This window comes from Orbicella faveolata, unplaced genomic scaffold, assembly GCF_042242905.1.
Source record: "Orbicella faveolata isolate gen_17 unplaced genomic scaffold, um_ofav_v1 contig_14, whole genome shotgun sequence".
In the NCBI taxonomy this organism is placed as follows: domain Eukaryota; kingdom Metazoa; phylum Cnidaria; class Anthozoa; order Scleractinia; family Merulinidae; genus Orbicella; species Orbicella faveolata.
In genome coordinates, this window is record NW_028301541.1 from 7,172,622 (window position 1) to 7,192,180 (window position 19,559).

A 19,559-nucleotide genomic window follows, 5' to 3' on the forward strand; every position below is an offset into this window, starting at 1 on the left:
TGAGCTTCTTGGTGTAAAAATAAATGAGTCTGGCAATTTCCTTGTAAAATGATTTCATTTCTGAGAGCTTCTCCAGGCCTTATTTTCATTAAAATTTTTCCTTTCTGCTGTTAGGAACAAAGTGTTCGGTACTGGCCGGAAGAAGGTTGTGCCAAATATGGAAAACTTCGGGTGACGAAGATTGACGAGGAGATTCTCGAAGACCACACCCAAAGAGTCTTTAAACTAAGGCGTCATGGGGTGAGTCGGTTGATGTAATTACGCCATATTTTTTTGGAAAACGATAGATTATTTTACAGTTCCTAGTAGAGGCATCTACTGTACTCTGTAAGAGGTCTGACTACTGTACTGTATAGACGATCTTTAAAAAAGATGATTTGCTGCGATAGAATTAGAACGTGATTGGAGATGAAACATGCCTTAACGCCTTAACCCCCTCTTATGTCTCTCGGTATTTCTAAGTGATATGAATCATATTTCTGCATAGGTTTCAAATGTTGTTTGCGGCAATCATACACCTACACGTGTAGGTTGGTCACTATAATTATTTGAAGATATATAATGAGATGAATAATGTCTTAAAGCATCATCGTTGTCAAAATCCAGTGAATTTCAATGTGCTGTTCCGTATTTTTTATGGAGGACATTTGTTTTCTAGATGCAGTTTTGTGTCATTTGCTTTTCTTGACCACGGAGACGTAGACGAATCAAGTACAAGTATTTCTTTCTTTGGCTAATCTATCAATGCTTATGTTTTCTTTCTTTCACAGAGTGACGAAAGTCTTGTACTGTACCACTTTCAATGCCACGGCTGGAAGGAGAATGGGCTGACTCGGGCCGAGAGCCTTGTATACCTTCAACAGCAGGTTCACAAGGTGGAGCCTGGGGAGCACAGGGGACCAATCATAGTGCACTGCAGGTATCGCAGTAATATCGAACCCAGTCTTCTAGTAACTGATTCTCATTGGTCAGTAAGTCCACGATCTGTAAGGTGGGCTGCAAAACTGAAAACTACACCTCTCAGGTCTTGGGCTTGTCAAACAATCGTTACTCCCCACGAAGACGGAAAGATTGAGGAACGTATCTAATTAGCGTCTTCGTAGGAGACTAGCTGCAAATCGACCAGTCTGTCTGACGGCCTAAAATCACTCTACTTTCCACTCAGAACTTACTTCCTTTCAAATTGATTTAAAGTTAATTGAATAGAGGCTCTATATTGAAGTGTCATTGCTTAGTCGTAACTTGGAAATTAAAAGCGCAAAGGATTCTCGGTTGGTTCTTTGTAGCCAACGTTTGCTTCCTAAGAAACAGATATACAAAACACAGGAGGCCTTTTCTTTAAACAAACTGATTTAATGATCATTCAAAAGATGTAGATAACGGCAGAAAAACTACATGCGGGTTCGATGCTGGGGTCTGTGGTAACGATCGAGTATGCGTGTCTAGGGAGATTACAAGGCCTTTTCCCAGTTAATAGAAAGGGGAAAATGATGTCGATGATGTTGTTGATGATGATGACGACGACGACTAAAGCATCTATTAGAATGTTCAGATTAATGTTTTCGCTGTTATTTTGTCATTGTAGCAATGGTGATGGCCGCACAGGAGTGTTTCTGAGCCTGTGTTTGAGTATCGAGAGACTGGATACTGAGGATACTGTAGACATATTCCAAACTGTCAGGTGGCTTAGATCACAGAGAGCTGGACTGGTGTCTAACGCGGTTAGTAGATTGGGTCTAAAAATGTAATCTTAATGTATATCACGTGACCGACAACTAAAAGGTGCAAAACACTTTTTTCTCCACACTAAGAGCTCGATGTTACTCACAATATTGATTTTGTGAAAGTGATATACCTCTTAATATTACCTTATATGATGGCTATATGTCGTTAAGATAAAACACGCGCTGTGATTGGCCGGACTTTCACGCAATAGCCACGGACATAATGATGTGAATGTCCGGTTGGGTGGTCAAGAACCGATAGCAAAATGAGCAGCATAAAAGCCCCACTACCCAGGGACTATAGAATCTTGCCTTCGGTTGTTCTTGTAATGACCGAGCTTCGCGAAGTACTTACTGGAAAAACCTCGGACGATATTTACCTGTAAGGCATAACAAAACTGAGTATTTTCTCTTTGTGAAGGATCAGTACAACTTCTGTTATGAGCTTATAAAGAGCTACATGGCCTGGAGGACCAGAGCAACCATCAAGAATGTCTATAGCTATGTCTAAAAACGGTCAGCTACCAAAGAGACGGATCAGTCATATGAGAGGACTAACTTATCTGAGTTTACTCAGTGTTATACACTGACTATACCATTAACATAGCTTAACAATATAGAGCGTAAGGTCAGGAAACGTTGGAATATTGCGCATGATGTTGCAAGCAACGACTGAAATCAACCTCGGTTTATTTTCCCTAGAAACTTGATAGCCCCGTCAGCAAAATTGCGCACAGTATTTCAGTGTTTATTGCAGACAATATTGGGTAATGTTACAACGTGTGCCTTTAGATAGACTACGAGTAGTCCCTCTTTCGCTTAGTCCGTCGAACGAGACCGTAAATAAACCGCGAGTAAAAAGTGGTCGCGTGAAATCCTGCTTCTCGCGCCAGGGATTTCGCGCGACCATTTGTTTTTTTCGCAGATTTCCTTCGCGTCACGCACGACGGACTAAGCGAAAGAGGGACTACTCGTAGTCTAGCCTTTGAGAAGACTTATCAATATCACTGCACAGCTAAACGAATTGAGGACGACATGTCCCAAGAGTAAACCGTTTCAGATTATATCATATTTTATTAAAGTAAGTAAACGCAACGTAACTTGGAACAATTGTGGCATATTTTATTTCCATAGTGACGAATTTAGTTCCTGGTTAAAACAGACAGTAGGTTTCCTTTATCAGTTCTGTTTAAGTTATATAAGATAATTTATTTTGGGCGAGCGGTTGTTTATTTTAACTTATGCAGTGCTTACCTCAGCAAACACCATCCACGTTTAAAAAGATGATTAAAATAATTCATAGCAATAAGATATTCGATAAGAAGTTCACCTACATCAGACGTAGAGATTCACATACTGTGAAGAGAAAACACTCGTTCGTTTCTATAGCACATAAGTTTAAGAGCAAATTGCATTAGAATGTATTCCTAGATAGGTACCGAAGAAGTCTCCGTTTTTTGTTTGGCCAGGCGTTCAAAGTGCTTAAGATATATCGCACTGCTGATTCATACGAGAGCTGGTTTATTCACTCAAAACAAAACAACGCTACTAATTTATGAAGGGGGGTCTTAATAAGGAACAGTGTTCATAGAAGCTTAATGACTACTATTTGGAGTTTAAAACTTTCCAAACAGAGTCGTAGAAACTGTTATAGCACTTATAGGCTACTTTAGTCAGTTGTATTTGTTATAAATTTATATTAGTTTCATTGTTGATTTTGAATTCACCGTCGATCAGATAGGTCAAACTGAACTGATTATTGTTTTTATTTTTCCTATACGGGAGATCCAGTTTTAGCATCACATTTGAAGCTTACAGTCAAAACATGTTGCAAATTTTCCATTTGTACAATCTGCTATGCAGGTCTATGCCATTCAAAATCGACTCTAAATTCCTTTCCGTGAATTTTCAATGTGGTCTCCACACCGAATACTGGCAGCCTCAAATGGATTTCTTGTAAATATTTTACCATGGTCTCAGAGGTTTCTTTCTTCTTTCTGCTACTTAAAGGAGCTTCGTCACGGTTTGCGCTTGTTACAAAGTATAGCCGAAGCTCTTCGTTTGTAATCCGTGTCAATCTTCTTCATCCTAAGCCAGCCTTGTTCCCTTATGGTTTATTATTATCTCTTTGGTGTTTTTCTATCTTAGTAAACTACTATTTTCAGGTTCCCTTCAATTTAAGGGTAATTTTCTACGTGGCCAAAATAACTCAAGATGCCGTGTCTGAGCTCCTTTAGTGAAAAATCCGTCCTAGAGGTCAAATCAGGCGAGCGTAGAAACGTTTTCTTGTTTTGGACTGCTCACGTTAGTAAAACCTGTGACAGTCAAGCTTTAACGCACGGGTCCGTCACAGATCTGACTACACTTTTCTTTTTTAAAAAATAAGAATGTTTATTTTTTATGCCTAGACTGGATATTCTTATTTTTCTGCCGAAATTAGGCTGAAAATTTTCTTGTGTACATTCTTAGATCAATTAGATTACTGAGTATGGTACATGTTTGTGACCTGGAATTGAACTATCAAATACGACTGTATGGTGTCTGTACCGTGTTATAATGCGTTCATGCTTTATCGCTTTACCTTATACGTAGTTTTTATCTTTTTTTTGGCGCATTACGTCAAAAATAGGAAAGAATTTACTACACTTTTCAATGGTAAAATAAAGTTCATTTTAAACATTATTACTGTGACTTTTATTTATTGTATTTCATTTTCCATTAATTTAACACCTGCGGTAAAAAAAGAAAAAGGTTTCTAACAAAATATCTGCCTTTGGGTATATTCTTATAATTAAAGAAATAAAAAAAGATTATATATATATATATATATATATAAAAAAAAAAAACGCGAAAAAAAGTGTATACCATCACGGCTTTGGCTATAAATTGTCTCAAATGTGTAAGTATCTGTCCTCGTTGTTATAATACATATGACCGAACCTTTAACAACATCATATGTTGATCTGTCACGGGCACGCCGCGAATCCGTCACGGGGCCATCACGAAGCCATCACGGACAGGACCGTCAACTCTTTCACCCATTGATGGTCACGGGTACTTGGACGTCACGGGTACTTGGACGTCACGGGTTGGGTCTTATCAACCTCTGGTATGACGACAGTTCATCATTTCCCTCCTTTTGAATGCTGATGGAAAGTTTATCCGGGTGAGCGTTTTAAAAACTTTGAAAATTGCAAATCCTCCAGTTGTAGGTACTATTCCCTTGACCAATCGCTTCTCAGAGGATCACGCAAGTGGGTACATAACGTCTAACGTGACAGAAACCCATGATGGTTTGAGCCCAGGTCCTGCGCAGTCAAGCGCACTGGGATCGTCCAAAATGGCGGGACAGATTCGAGTGCTTCAACTCGATGCAGAACAAGAACTAGAAACCAAATTATACAGACTCGAAAAAGGTAAGGTTCTTTTACTTGAACAACCCAAAGTACTAGTACAAGTATCAGAATTAGACATAAGTTTACCATTTCCCCCTTAAAATTAAGCGACAGTACAACTGCAGAAAGTAGAAGCTAATCTCAGCTGTCAACTTTGATTTGATTCCCGAATGTTATTGTTTGTGTATTGAATAACGAGTTCCCAAAATAGAGTCCAATAGCACAGTTGACAAAAGGAGAAGCAACACTTTCGTATATTAAGCAGTCGTATTCTAGACACAGATATAAAATTTCATGTTTTCTTGATGCCGGGTAAAGTCGAGTGTTTTTGCCCAATTGCAATACATTGTTATACACCAGTGAACAAAGTCAGGCATAATTGTGGGGGTGTTACTGATTAATTTTATGCATAAGCTGTGCGATAATTTTGCAAAACATTTTAGGTAAAATTGAGGGAAGTGTTAGTATTTAAACTCCTGAAATATGTTGTTACGTCCTAATGACAGAGTTTACAAACAGAAAGCTTATTGCCATTGTCCTGACGTTTAGATTTTATAAACACAGTAGCCAATATTGATTCCCTTTCCCTTATTCATGCGGATCTCTTTAGTTACACGCGGTGTAGTTATAAATACAATACATAATTTTATTAATTCCTCCCAACTAGGCTTTTCAGAATTAATTTACATATTATCAAGAAGAGATTAAATTAAATGATGTGCTGAAATTACATAAATGTTTAGTAATGAAATAACAAGCATGATACATATACTTATGCTAACAATAATAACCCTGAACATTGTAATTAAACACAATTACTACATTTACACCTCCCTTTTTACCTTCCTCTTGAATTCGCTAAGTGATTTTGTAGGATTTCTGGCGTGGGTTGTTCGAAAGGTGGATAATGCTATCCACTGGATAAATCACTATCCAGTGGATAGCGTGGTTTGTTTTTTTAACATTTATCCACTGGATAGTGATTTATCTGGTGGATAGCATTATCCACCTTTCGAACAACTGGGGCCTAGTTGTTTAGGCTCATACATCTTACTAGATGTTTTGGTTTGTAGTATCACTGTATATTTTTACAAGTTGTGTTGTATTTTGACAAGCCCGTATGGCATCTCCTCTGCTTCACAAAGGTTCAAATAATTTAGCTCCCTTTCCTTCTGGAGAAAGAGAAGCCATATATTACCATTGGGGGGAGAGGAACAGGCGTTGAAATGTCTTTTCTCCATTATATTTTTATGCACTTCATTTCTCTCTCCTCTTTTTTTATTTGGCCATTTCTCCTTCCTCCATGTACCGTTCCTCTATCCTCATCCTCTTAAGGGTGTCTCTTAGTAAGAATGAATTGTTCTCCTTTACATAGATATGACTTTGTTGGTCAAGATATAACTTACACTCTTATAGCAATACTTAGAACCAGTTAAATAAATTGAGTATCAGGAAATTGCTAGGGTAGCCTGGGCTAGGTTGTCCAAAAGCCAGTTAGTGCTAACCTAGGATTAAAAGTTGACCAAAGTATTAGTTTTCCTTGTGTTAAAATGTTTTTCACTGCTTACAATATTATTTTGTAGTTTGAGATTATTCAAACTCAAAACTAAAGAGCAAAATAATAGAAAACCTTACCAAATAGTATAAAACTGAAATAAAAATTCTCTCAAATCATGGGTTAGCTTAAATGAATTTTCGACAACACAACCCTAGGAGGTAACAATAAAGATATTAATATGATCTATGAGCCTACATGAAGACATAGAGTACAACTTTACTCAGAGGTAAACTGTTATACAAACACAAGATTAAGAGCTAGTCCCCAGTCCCCTAGGGCTTGAATGTGCATAAACTGTAATGGTTTCATCCACTGAAAAGGAAAAGGGGCAAAAACCCTACTTGACACTTAAGTTCTATAAGTAGGGCTGTCATTAAGTTTTGCGTCGACTGCAGCCTTGATCTTCTCGTGCGTAACAAACTTGTTACCTTTTGAGTGAATTGTATTAACTATATATAGGCAAGTTCACCCTTAACATCAAGGGTCCATCAAACATACTCAGCTGTAGCAGGTGTTACGGGTTACGGCCCTTATTGACAGCCCTGGATAGGCCATTAAATATGTCCTCTCCTGGATTACCCTACTTACATACTCGCTGTATGTCTTTAAAGCTATGCATTATGATCGTTGGTACCTGTTGATCTTATGGAAGTCTAATAGGATCCTTCTCGTGATCCTCAAAAACTCTGTAGGATCTTGCAAAGATCTTGTGAACAGGTCCTCTTAAATCCTTGCTGCAAAGATCCTTCAGGATCATGCAAGATCCTTCAAGCTGTGTAAAGTGCAAGATCCTTCAAGCTGTGTAAAGTCCATTAAGAATCTTCGCAGCGTTTTGAGGACATATGCAGAGACCTGATGATCTTTGCAGAGAGAATAGGGATCCTATAGGATTTTTGCAGAATCCAATTTGCGTTGAGCCCTAGTAAGTTTCCATTCATATTTAGGAACCAATAGAATCATACAGTCAAGATCCTTTGTAGGATCTTATAGTAGTTACGTTTGTAAATGTCCTCATTTCTATTCCATCTTTGATCATCCTTGGCCCTTTATGGTTTATATTATTATCTCTTTGATGTTTGTCTATCTTTAATTTAGTGAACTAGTATCTTCGGTTTTACTTCAATTTAAAGGTAATGGCCAAAATAACTCAAAATATAATCTGTTCATCATGATAACTCAATGTTGTTTTGCATAGGATGGACACTGCGCTTCACCCTGGGCCCCTCATTACAACCTTACAAAGTGCACTTATTTTGCAACCATCCACTGTCTGGGCAACCATTTGATAGGAACACGTACAATGAGTTGAAGTGGACATGTCTTCCTGGGCAGCAGTGTGATGATGCTGACAGATTTGCTGACATCAAAGCACACAGGGCTGGATCATTTCATTTCTATGTTACTTACAAAGATGGTGGACAGCTAGAAACAGAGTAAGCATGTTAATCTTCTCCTTACATGTTTGCAGCTGCTTAGTGCCTTTTTTCCTAACCTTGACCCATTACATTATGTAACTTGAGGTGGGTGGTTAACCACTAACAAATATTGTGTGCAATGAAGAGAGTGTATCCTAAGATTGTGGGTGCAGAGCTATTCATGTAAATGAGCCATTGATACAGAACTGTGTACAGGTATTCTATTTCCCTTCCAAAATTCATCCGTGAGAACTGGTAGAAAGCAACTTCATTTAACAGCATTGCTTATCTGCATACTTATTGCACTGAACAGTCAAATCAAGTTATCCATTGTGCTAAATAATGCAATGAACACTGGTTCTGCATTGCTTTTTGTACACTCTCAAATGTAACCATTTGAAACTACACTGTACATTGTATTTTGAAGGTATTTTAAATTGTAGTGCCATTTGCTCCGTGTATCTGACCTTTTTATTTAAAATAATTACTGCTAGTTGTGGTTATTGCAATACCTACATGTACCATAAATCCTTGAATCGGGACACTTATTTCAAATTTAGGAGAAGACGGGGGGGTGCTTATTTGAGGGGGGCGCATATTTAATTTTTCCCAAATCGTGGCCTGACATGGTCATTTTTTCAATACATCACGTAAACACCAACATAAGCTGTTTATTGACAAAAAAAGCTGATCCTAAAGTTTAAATCGTGGCACCATTAGTACTTAACCTGTTCAATTTGTTCACTAAACATGTTCACAAAATGAAACAATGTACAAATCTAATACTACATGACGAAAACTATACATTCTTTGTTGTCTCATTACTTGTCTACAAAATGGGAGGGAGGAGAGGGGGTTGCTTATTCGAGGGGGACGCTTATTTTAAATTTCGGCCGATAGGAGGGGCACTTATTTGAAGGGAGGCAGTAATTCGAAGATTTATGGTATGTCAAGTTCCATAGTTGACTTTATTCATAAATTCTGCAGCTCAGGTTCATCGTTTGGCTCTATAGGACAGCATGCTGTCTTGAGATTTATGTGACACAGTCATGAAAATATTATTGCTTGCTTCCAGAAGAGGCTGATATGGCCAATAGTGTTTTAATAATATTTGTTTTAAGTTATGATTTTGTTGTAATTTAGAGAGAAAAGAACAACGTCAGGTTATTTCACAGTGGATCCAGTTCTTAGAGTAAACAAAAAAGAGACTATACCACTGGAGTGTGTGAGCTTACAGACTGTGTTGTCCAAGAGTCTTGGACCCCTCACTGAATGGAGTGATCGACTTAAGGTTAGTGTTTCATGTAGCACTGCTACAATATGGTTATTTTAGTATAAATCTACTAGCGTTTTATCATAAATGCCATTCTTTGATTGGGTATGCTAATCACTATCTATTCTGTTGTAGATAGTGAGCAGCCTAGCAATGTGTACTGACAGCTACTTCTTTGCGTTTTTAATGTGTCTGTGAAGACTGTCTATTCCAGATTTCCTAACTTACACTGTATGTCCTTTTATGTTTGGACTGCATGTAGAGTATCATACAGTACTTACATGTAGATGTACATGTAGTTCACCGTTGTTCACAACTTGAGCCCCCATTGTGTCCCAGAGTTCTTCATTTTGCTTAATAATTTGAGATAATATAATGTCTATGAATAAAACTTTAAGTATTAATACTGTGACTTTTTGGATTTTTTAGGTGACCAAAGAAACTGGATACAACATGATTCACTTTACACCAATACAGGTACTTGGGAAGTCCAACTCTTCATATTCCCTTGCAGATCAGCTAAACATCAATCCTTCATTTCATTCACCTGGTGGAAAGCAGAAGGCTTCATTTGATGGAATAAAGGTATGAACAAAGTATTATGGATACTGAAGTTAGTTTTTAGGTTTAGTAGTAGTATTACTAGAGACTTTATTTTATGAGGGTGACACTTAATAACTAATAAAAGCTAACAAACACGTGGTCCTCCAAGTTTCAGTTGTTCATCAATTAAGAATTTCTTTGATTTCATTGGTCAGTTTAAAAATATAGTGAGGGGCAACAATATACACCCCTGTCAAGTTTGATTATGTTGCGAACACTAATTTTGAACCTGTCATTTCATATGGCTCAGTATACAAAATTTTCACGACATCAAAGTTTTGCCTTTTAGCAATATTTTGACAATTTGCAAAAAATTATTTCATGACAAAAAAAGTAGATACGATTTATTTTTGAAGGAAAATCTCCAAATTTATTTTGTTTTGAGAAAATAAATTGTCATTATGAAATATAGCACTTCCAAAATCATAATATTATGTTTCTGCAAGAATACCAAGTAGTAACTAAAGGTAATTATCTTGTAAACCTGTTAGGAACTCCTTGACAAGATACGGGACGAGTGGAAGGTATTGTCAGTGGTAGACGTGGTACTGAACCACACAGCAAACAATTCTCCTTGGCTGTGGGATCACCCAGAATGTGCTTACAACTTGGAGAACTCTCCTCATCTCAAACCGGCATTTTTAATGGATCGTGCTCTCTGGCACTTCTCTTGTCAAGTGGCTGATGGGTCATGGGCAAGGGATGGTCTGCCAGCAGAAGTGAACAATGAACACCATATTCACAGACTGGGTGAAATCTTAAGGTGAGTCAACAGACAGTAAGAAGAGAGCCTAAGCAATGGCGACGAGGAACCTGAGGACAATGCAAATTTTGCAGTTCAGTGCGTCTATTGGTCTCGGAGCTTGCTCAAGCTAAATTTTAATGTGTAATGCCAGCATTCAATTCCAAATGAATGTACAAAAAACTGGCTGCAGTCCTTTGCATTCTCCAAAATATGCAGAACTTAGTCATTTCACATTGTTTTGGAGAGGATGGTAAAATACAAAGATTTATAATGCACAGCACAGCCATTGTTCCACTCATTAAGCCTTTTGTTTTGTGGCACTCATGTTCTTATTGCTGTTGCCATTGTGGTTTGCTTGAAGCTCTCTGATATCTCATCTGTGTGCTAATTTATTAAGTAGAAGTGCATATTTCTAATGAAAGAACTTTAGAGAACCAAAGATGATGCAGGCATGATTCAATTGGAAGTTTCTAAATCCAGTTATTTTGTGTGTAGTCCTATACAACTAGCCTTCTATTATTCATACATTTCAGACATCAAGTCTTGCCAAAACTGCGACTGTGGGAGTTCTTCTGTGTGGATGTAGATAAGACAGTAGATGAGTTCCGTAATGCCATGTTGAGGGCAAAGAGACCAGTCGGTGGTCCATCTAAACATGATGGGCCCCCTCTGAAGGTGACCACTGGTACACTTTATGAACGCTTTTCAGGAACCATTGATATGGCAAAAGCTCTTGAAAAGTTCAACAAAGAACGGTAAATACTGTAGCATTAGTTAGAAATAAAGTTTTGCTTGTTTATCAGCCTATCAATAAAGCCCAGTAAAAAATGAAAGCTTTTTCGATGCCATGGTCTCTAAAAGTGGGTAGGAGTAAATTTACTTCTACTCAGATTCAGAAAATTGTAGCTATTCTAATTGCAAGCATGCATGCCTGTACGTGGGCAAGATGGGACTATCATGCCAGGTCAGGACTGCTCACTGTATCCCACAAGAAAATGGTGTCCTTTTAAGTGGAGCTCCTGCGCGCCTTTGGCGCGCAAGCAGAGCCCCATACCTTAGAAAATTTGTTAACCCATTGATCTGAAAAATTTTGGTTGTCATGTGACTGTCCGTACATATTTTGGGCGTCCACGTTATTGTTAATTGACAGCTGTCTGCTATCTGCTGACCAGTATCACGTGACAATATCGCAGGCTCTGGTTTAGAGCTCATCGAGGTTGCGGTTTTTTTTTTTAAAGTTGACCGCTGACCAGTTACTGGTTTAACAATTGGATCGCAGGCTCAAGTCACGTTATTTCTCTGAGTACTTGCAAAGGCAAAATTTCGGCACAAATTAACCCCTGGCACATTGCTGACTTTTCTTCTGACATATTCCTTGTACAATCGTCTCTTGGAAAGTCCCTGATATATTGCATATGTAATTTCTGCAATCTTGGTTAGGCTTGTTGGGTATAGTTTGTTAAAATTTAACTGGAAAAAATAGCAAAACCACACGCTGAACAATTGGATGCTCACAATTGATCATTTTTTAAGTTTCTGATCCAAGAAAAAATAATTCTCTTTTTCCTTTATCGTTGCAATCAGGAGCTCCGCTTTTAGGCTTGGCTAAATCAATATATTATTTCACTGGATCATAGCCCTGTTCTTTTTTTTTCATGTTTATGGATCTCTTGTACATTGTACATCTCTGTCCAGGAATATGTCGACACGTGGTCAATAATATTATTGGGTATAATAATATTATTAAGTATAATATTATTATACTTAATAGTAAGAGTCTAATACCACCCTAATTAGGGGACTTAAGATTTGAGTACGAGTACAAGATCAAGTACAATATTGAGTACGAGAACGACTTTTTAATTCTAGTTTACAGGCTTCACATCATCAATCACATCTCTCTGCCTAAAACCACCATGAAGAGCGAGGGCTCTGGAAACGTCATTGGTTTGAAATTCGAAAATCGCACTTGTACTCAATCTGGTACTCGTAGTCCAATCTAAAGGTCTCTATTATAAGGTCGTCATGACTTCCAAACCACAAGCCTAGGTGCAGTGCATAAATACATGTATAATTTCTCACTGGGCTATTTTTCTTACATCATGTTTTGGGGGATACCCATCCCAATCTCTCTGGCCACTTTGAATTCACAAAACTGTTTTAACATACGCAGAGGTGTACATGTACAAGAATTGTTTCAAGCAATTTTTCCAAACATCCAGGTCATTTCTGTGTCTATACTGATGTTCAAAAGAAAGAGACCATGCTACAGTGAATCAAGTCATTGTTTATAATGAATAAAAATACCTTTAAACCACAGAAATAGTGGTTTAGCAAGGTAGAAGACATCAAAGCCAATGATGGGTAAGACCGAGATGGATTGTAATAGCTGACTTGTAAGACTAACTGGTTTTATATTCTGCTCTGTTTTAGCTCTGATGCCATGGATGAAAAGGAGCGACTTCACCTATGCTGTGATGCCTTTAAAGCACATCTCATTAGCATTAATGAAGCCATCAAGACAAATGAAGTTGCTGATCATGTTGATTCTGCTATTAAAAATATCCAGAATGGTGTGCGGTATGAGCGTCTTGATGTTAATGGACCAAAACATCCAAGAGTTACAGAAAAATGTCCTTTGACGACAAAGTGAGTATTCTTTATAGGTGAATCTTTGCTGACGTCATTGTTTACATTTTTCTTCATTAGCATACAACTTGACTCATAGAAGCCGTGACCTTATATATGAACTAAATGCAAAAGTTGAAAAAGTTGATTAAGTTGAGCAATTTGTGCAATTTTCAGCTCTTTGCAAGCAATATTGAAGGAAATATCAGCTATCAAAAATTGCAAAATTGCTGTGTGGCAAAAAAGTTAATGAGCCATACATTTCTCTGTAAAAGTTAGAGGTTTTAGAAGAGAATTTCTCCAAAACCATTCCGTGTATTGGGCTCAAATTTTCAGAGATAACTGAAACTGTCATGTCCTTTCAATATTCAGAGTTTTTCTTTTATTAGCGTCATCAGATAGCAATAAGCATATGTTAATAAGGCAAAAAGTGTAAACGAAGATTCGCCTATAAGGGCTAGCTGAATGGAGCTTTCAACTGAAATATTATCATCAGATCCAAGATAGTGCACTTTTAAATTGATAATGCCATATTTGACCCAACAAAATTCAGTAAGTACTGACATGAAATCCCCCATCCCCCACCCCCGCTCCAAAAAAAAGGAAAAAAATGGGCAGTGTAACACATTTCATAAGATAAGAGGCAACACATTTTTGGACTCCTATCAAAAAAAGACTAGTCTACACAAAAATACAGCATGGTGTTACACAAGCACTTAAATTTGCTTTGTTTGTTTTTTGGTAGCTACTTCGTAACGCCTGGTGACTGTGATACTGTGGAAGACGAAGAGAAGCTCATGTTTTCTCACAAGGCAAAATTTTGCATGGCAAGTCAGGGATGGATATGGGGAGGAGACCCTCTCAAGGACTTTGCTGCCCCAGGATCATTGGTTTATCTGCGGCGTGAAGTCATTGCATGGGGTGACAGCGTGAAACTACGGTATGGGCAGAAACCTGAAGATGCGCCTTTCCTTTGGGATCATATGCTTAAGTATACCAAGATTTGTGCTGAGTAAGTTTACCATCATAGGCCATTTCTTAGTTGAACTTTATAAATTGACTCTTTAAACTTCAAAATGTGGTTTGATAGGAAAACTTGTGAAAGTTGTGTGACTGTTGTCATTTGATGTAGATTTCAGCCAGCTTGTGTTTATTTCAGGTTGTTTGATGGCATTCGCCTTGACAATTGCCACAGCACACCACTTCATGTTGCAGAGGTCAGAGCATTGGTGTATTGTGCAACTTTTTATTTTGATTTATTTGACTGTCTTAAAGCATTATAAGTATCAATAACTTGTATGGCTAGGTTATGTTTTAAAATGATACTGACAGAATTTGAAATTACTGGTCTTTCAAATTAGTTTAGGTAATCCTATGAATGCAAGTGCAATGTCAGAAGGATTTGCAATTTTGAGATAATTTTCAAATAACACAAATAATTGTAAATCCTTAATCCTCAATTGCTCAAGCTTTTATAAAATTACTCATTTATTATTAGTATGGAAGAACAGGTAATGTATGGATTGAAGACATATACACTTTTAATGAAAGGGCCTGATCAGCCATACGCGGCATTTTAAAACTCTCAATTCAAACTGTTGATTTCATTTCCAGTACTTTGTAGATGCAGCAAGACAATTGAAACCAGAATTGTATATTACAGCAGAATTGTTCACTGGTTCTGAGGCTACTGACAATATTTTTGTCAACCGTCTGGGCATCACATCTCTTATAAGAGGTAAAGACTTTCAATAAAGGCCTTTGTTTGAAACAATCAAATCTTATTTTTACCTTCCTTGTCTCTTTATAAGGTCCTGTGGGAACTAAGAGGTGACAAAGTCCCTTCACTAAAATAAAACCAGTGTTAGTTTTTTGTTTTCTTTGTACAATGTACATTCATTTGTTGAAAAGTAGAACACCATTTTCAGGGCTTGAAATAATTTCCTGGCTGGCAATGGTCAAGTTGTCTGGCCAAATCTATTTTTGTCCGGGGGGTAACCCTGGGATGGACTAGCATCCTATCCACAAGGGAGTAGAAATATATGTATTTCTATTCACGTACTTATTTATTGTATGGAGAAATTTTGGACCAGATTTAGCCATGGCAAGTTTGTAATTTCACATGTGAAATTAGAAATTAATGCTACAATTTGTCACCCATGATATTAATGACATAATTTCACATTCACTTTCTGCTTTGCTGTTTTTCTTAACAGAGGCTTTGAATGCACATGATGCTCATGAGGAAGGTCGTTTGATTTACCGCTATGGAGGTGAACCTGTCGGTGCCTTCATGCACCCCTCAGACATGAAGCCCCTTGTGCCCAGCATTGCACATGCACTCTTTATGGATGTTACACATGACAACCCCAGTCCATTTCAGGTAAAAGACTAACAAATAATGTACAATGTCTTTGCTACTCTCACTTTCTGTTACACTGTACATGATTAATTAAATTCGTACCACTGTAGAAGTGTCTGTTAGCGTTGATGCCTGTTGGCTTGTGTTCCAACTGCATTTCTTGTTCTCCCAAACTTCCACTTGTGTTTCTGTTAAACAATTTGATTATAGCTCGAGATTATGAGATTATCAAGATTATAAGCTTGAGATTTATGAGCTCGAGATTTTCTATGCGGGATAGTTTACTCGGGCTGTTCCCTCGTCAACTATCATGCACAGAAATCGAGAGTGAATAATCTAATATTGTTTTAGTATAAATCTACTGGTTGTTCAAAACTTTAATTAAATCCTCTTCACAGACACTTCGAAAACGCCAAGAAGTGGCCGTCATTTTGTTAACAAGCGCTCACTGCTATGCTATTGACTATCTATCACAGAATAGATGGTGAGTAGGGTAGCCAATCAGAGAATGGCATTCGTGATAGGACGCTGGTAGATTTATACTAAAACTCAATAGAAACTCGGCACATGTTTTCTATTTCTTAAATACCATGTATTGTGGATAATAATGATTCATCTGAAGCATAATTTACCCGAGGAACTCAGCAAACTTTAGACTGCACCCAGTTGGGTGCAATTTGTTTCAGTGACATGAGCGATATGAAACAACCTAACTGAGAAATGACTTATCTTATTTACAGGTGCGATCTGTGTATGACTCTATTGCCAGTGCAGCGTTAGTCTCAATGGCATGCTGTGCGACAGGGAGCTCCAGAGGATATGACGAACTGGTACCTCATCATGTAAGTAAAATACTTTTGTGACCTCTGAGCACATTTTATGAGAAGCACACAGGGGAAGCACAGTGGCCTTATGGTCAGTGCGCTTGTCTTTGGATCGGAGTGTGTTGTGTTCTTGGGCAAGCCACTTTGCTCTCACAGTGCCCCTCTCCGCCCAGTTGTATACATGTAAGTGGGTAGTTGTGAATTTAATGCTGGGCGTAACCCTGAGATGGACTAGCATCTCATCCAGGGGGGAGTAGAAATACTCCTGGTTTCTTCATGCTACAGAAACAGGGATAAGCTGGCATGTATTGTACTTACTTATGATAAATACATGTGAGTGCAAGCTCCTGATTATGCACTGCCCCTGAGTGAGCACCACGCACTACAGCACATCACAGCAATTATAAGCACTGCTCTTTGTGGAATAACTCCTAAACATTGTAGTACTGTACACTTTAGAACTAAAAGGCACTTGTTGTAAGAGGCTTATACTGCAAGAACAATTTTTGATCGGGAATGACACACATTCACCTTGACACCTTAAAGTTATCATGGTTTTGTACTCGGGCAAGATACACTTTTCAGTCACAGTGCTTCCCTCCACCCAAGAGGAGGCTTTCAGTCAGGATTTTAAACCTGGGCATCCAGAAGCTCAAGCTAACAATTTTATGATGCAACACGTGATAAAGTAATTTTCCCCAAACAGAGGGTGGTATGTACATGTACAGAACACCTAGACTGAGATGCCTGTCTAGCTGAAAGCCTGCCCTGATGTATAAATGGGTACCTGAGAATTGTTGGGGTAATATGATGAAAATGCCAAGGGGTACTCTGCAATGAACTAATACCTCATTTAGAGGAAGGATTCTAGCTGTGTCATGTTTAAGCATTTTTTTCGTGTTCTAGATCCATGTGGTCAAAGAAGACCGCCTTTACTTGTCATGGCCAAATGACAAGTCTGAGCTTGAGGACACTGCATTTGTTAAAGAGAGTGATGGTATTCTGTCAGCTAAAAAAGCCATCAATGAGCTGCACAGATGGCTTGGTGAAGAAGGATATACACAGGTATTTGGAATAATAAGTGTCAAAGGGATGTAATTGTGAGTGCTTAGATGATCCAAAGCTTAAATTATTTGGTGTTAACTTGCTTACAATAAGAAGCTCTCTGTTACATGTATATGCATAACAAACAGGAGATAGCGAATTTGATGTCCCACATTTATGTGTGAAGTAAAAGGTACAATAGCGAAAAAGATCTCTGGACTGATGAAGTAATACATACTGTAAGGCAAATATCAAACTACTAATGTACAAGAGGATAAAATTAGATCGCTAACAAAGAGTTAAAGAGTTTGAGCTGCTTATTTCACGTAAGATTTTCCCAGCTGATTTGAGCAGCTTCCTTTAAAATTAACTGAAGTTTTTCGGGCACAGAATCCGAGATAGAAAAGCATTTCTTCAAACAAAGTTTGCAGCATGGATTACATTGCTGTAAATGGTGATAAATGGTCATTGAGAAAACTGTTCTCGAGTCTTATTAACCCAATTTTTTTTCTAAGCAGAATCAATCATTATTATTTTTAGGAAGGCAGATATCAAGAAGAGAGAAATCAATCAATTAAGGAATCGTCTTGATTTGTGTAACTAATTCTCATAACCAAGATGTAAAGAAATGTATGGCGACTGGTAATGAGAATTTGTCATTATGTACTAGGTGTATGTGGATCAGATTCATCACGATGTTCATGCCATCACAAGACACTGTCCAGACAAGAGAAAAACAGTTGTTTTAGTAGCACATTCTGCCTTTCATAACCCCTCAGAGGACCTTCAACCTACCATGCACAGGCAGAAGGTTCATATGAGGGGTATACCACCACTTACTATACCAGGTCAGTCAAACTGATAATATGGTCGAAACTAGATAATAAATCGAAAGGCTCCTCGAATATTGAATCTTTTAGAAAGAACATCAGGAAAAAAAGACCTAACGTCACTCTTAAACAACAACAATAGCTGCTGTAACCTTTGCAATTCTTAGAGACTACCTCATATACCTATTGTTTTATTGTACAATTTATACATGCTACATATTTTAATTGTTATACATTTTTATTATTATTATTCCTTGTAAATAATTTTAATCTTTTTTTGTTGTGTCCCCAATTAATTGTGAAAACTAAATACATTGACACATAAATAAAGCTTTTACTTTACTTTACTTTACTTTACTTTACTTTACTTTACTTTACTTTACTTTACTTTACTTTACTTTACTTTACTTTACTTTACTTTACTTTACTTTACTTTACTTTACTTTACTTTACTTTACTTTACTTTACTTTACTTTACTTTACTTTACTTTACTTTACTTTACTTTACTTTACTTTACTTTACTTTACTTTACTTTACTTTACTTTACTTTACTTTACTTTACTTTACTTTACTTTACTTTACTTTACTTTACTTTACTTTACTTTACTTTACTTTACAAAGGGATCTAAAGCTACCCCACCTAGATAGGATGGCCTTGACCATCAAAGGTTAAACGTTTTCCAGCCCAGCGCTATGCTAGGATACATTTAATATGTTCCTGGATCAATAATGATGATGATGACGACCACGACAAGATCAATGATCTCAATTGTATCTTAGGAAGATTATATCAGGATGTTTGTTATTTTCTATTTGATAGGTGAGATCAATGAAATCATTTTTGAAGCCATGTTGGTGAAGAAAGCAGGCCTAAATGTTTTTAGCAAGGATGGTGAATTCATAAATGGTCTTCAGTCACATGAGGCTCTGGTTCAGCGGCATGTTCCACTCAGTGATGCTAAGGTAAGGATTATGGTCAGCACGTAATAGACAAATCAAGCGAACTTTTTTTGCAGGAACCATATACTGAAATGTTTCATTTTACTTTGCATTCCTATTTTGGATCTAACTTGTGCCAAAAAGTTACTTACTTCTTATAGGAGGCACGTCATGGTTTGAGAATCTTGATAAAAGTTTAGCCTAAATTTTTCAAGTTC

At 37.5% G+C, this 19,559-nt stretch overlaps 2 protein-coding genes across 4 annotated transcripts in view; both read left to right on the forward strand.

Moving 5' to 3' along the window:
• Positions 1–4,406, forward strand: part of LOC110055636 (receptor-type tyrosine-protein phosphatase F-like) — a 29,120-nt gene extending 24,714 nt beyond the window's left edge. For all 3 annotated transcript variants that reach the window (XM_020762013.2, XM_089287424.1, XM_020762015.2), the window contains 4 exons: positions 115–240; positions 771–919; positions 1,586–1,721; positions 2,146–4,406. In XM_020762013.2, coding sequence (XP_020617672.2) covers positions 115–240; positions 771–919; positions 1,586–1,721; positions 2,146–2,235 — 501 coding nt within the window. In that variant the 3' untranslated portion in view covers positions 2,236–4,406. The remainder of the gene's footprint in view (positions 1–114; positions 241–770; positions 920–1,585; positions 1,722–2,145) is intronic.
• A 469-nt stretch (positions 4,407–4,875) lies between these two features.
• Positions 4,876–19,559, forward strand: part of LOC110055638 (glycogen debranching enzyme-like) — a 32,222-nt gene continuing 17,538 nt past the window's right edge. Inside the window, exons 1-15 of the mRNA XM_089287425.1 lie at positions 4,876–5,140; positions 7,873–8,110; positions 9,236–9,383; positions 9,795–9,950; positions 10,460–10,731; positions 11,247–11,468; positions 13,147–13,362; positions 14,087–14,353; positions 14,501–14,558; positions 14,956–15,079; positions 15,558–15,724; positions 16,444–16,545; positions 17,434–17,592; positions 18,242–18,419; positions 19,223–19,365. Of these exons, the coding sequence (XP_089143551.1) occupies positions 5,065–5,140; positions 7,873–8,110; positions 9,236–9,383; positions 9,795–9,950; positions 10,460–10,731; positions 11,247–11,468; positions 13,147–13,362; positions 14,087–14,353; positions 14,501–14,558; positions 14,956–15,079; positions 15,558–15,724; positions 16,444–16,545; positions 17,434–17,592; positions 18,242–18,419; positions 19,223–19,365 (2,526 nt within the window). The 5' untranslated portion in view covers positions 4,876–5,064. The remainder of the gene's footprint in view (positions 5,141–7,872; positions 8,111–9,235; positions 9,384–9,794; positions 9,951–10,459; positions 10,732–11,246; positions 11,469–13,146; positions 13,363–14,086; positions 14,354–14,500; positions 14,559–14,955; positions 15,080–15,557; positions 15,725–16,443; positions 16,546–17,433; positions 17,593–18,241; positions 18,420–19,222; positions 19,366–19,559) is intronic.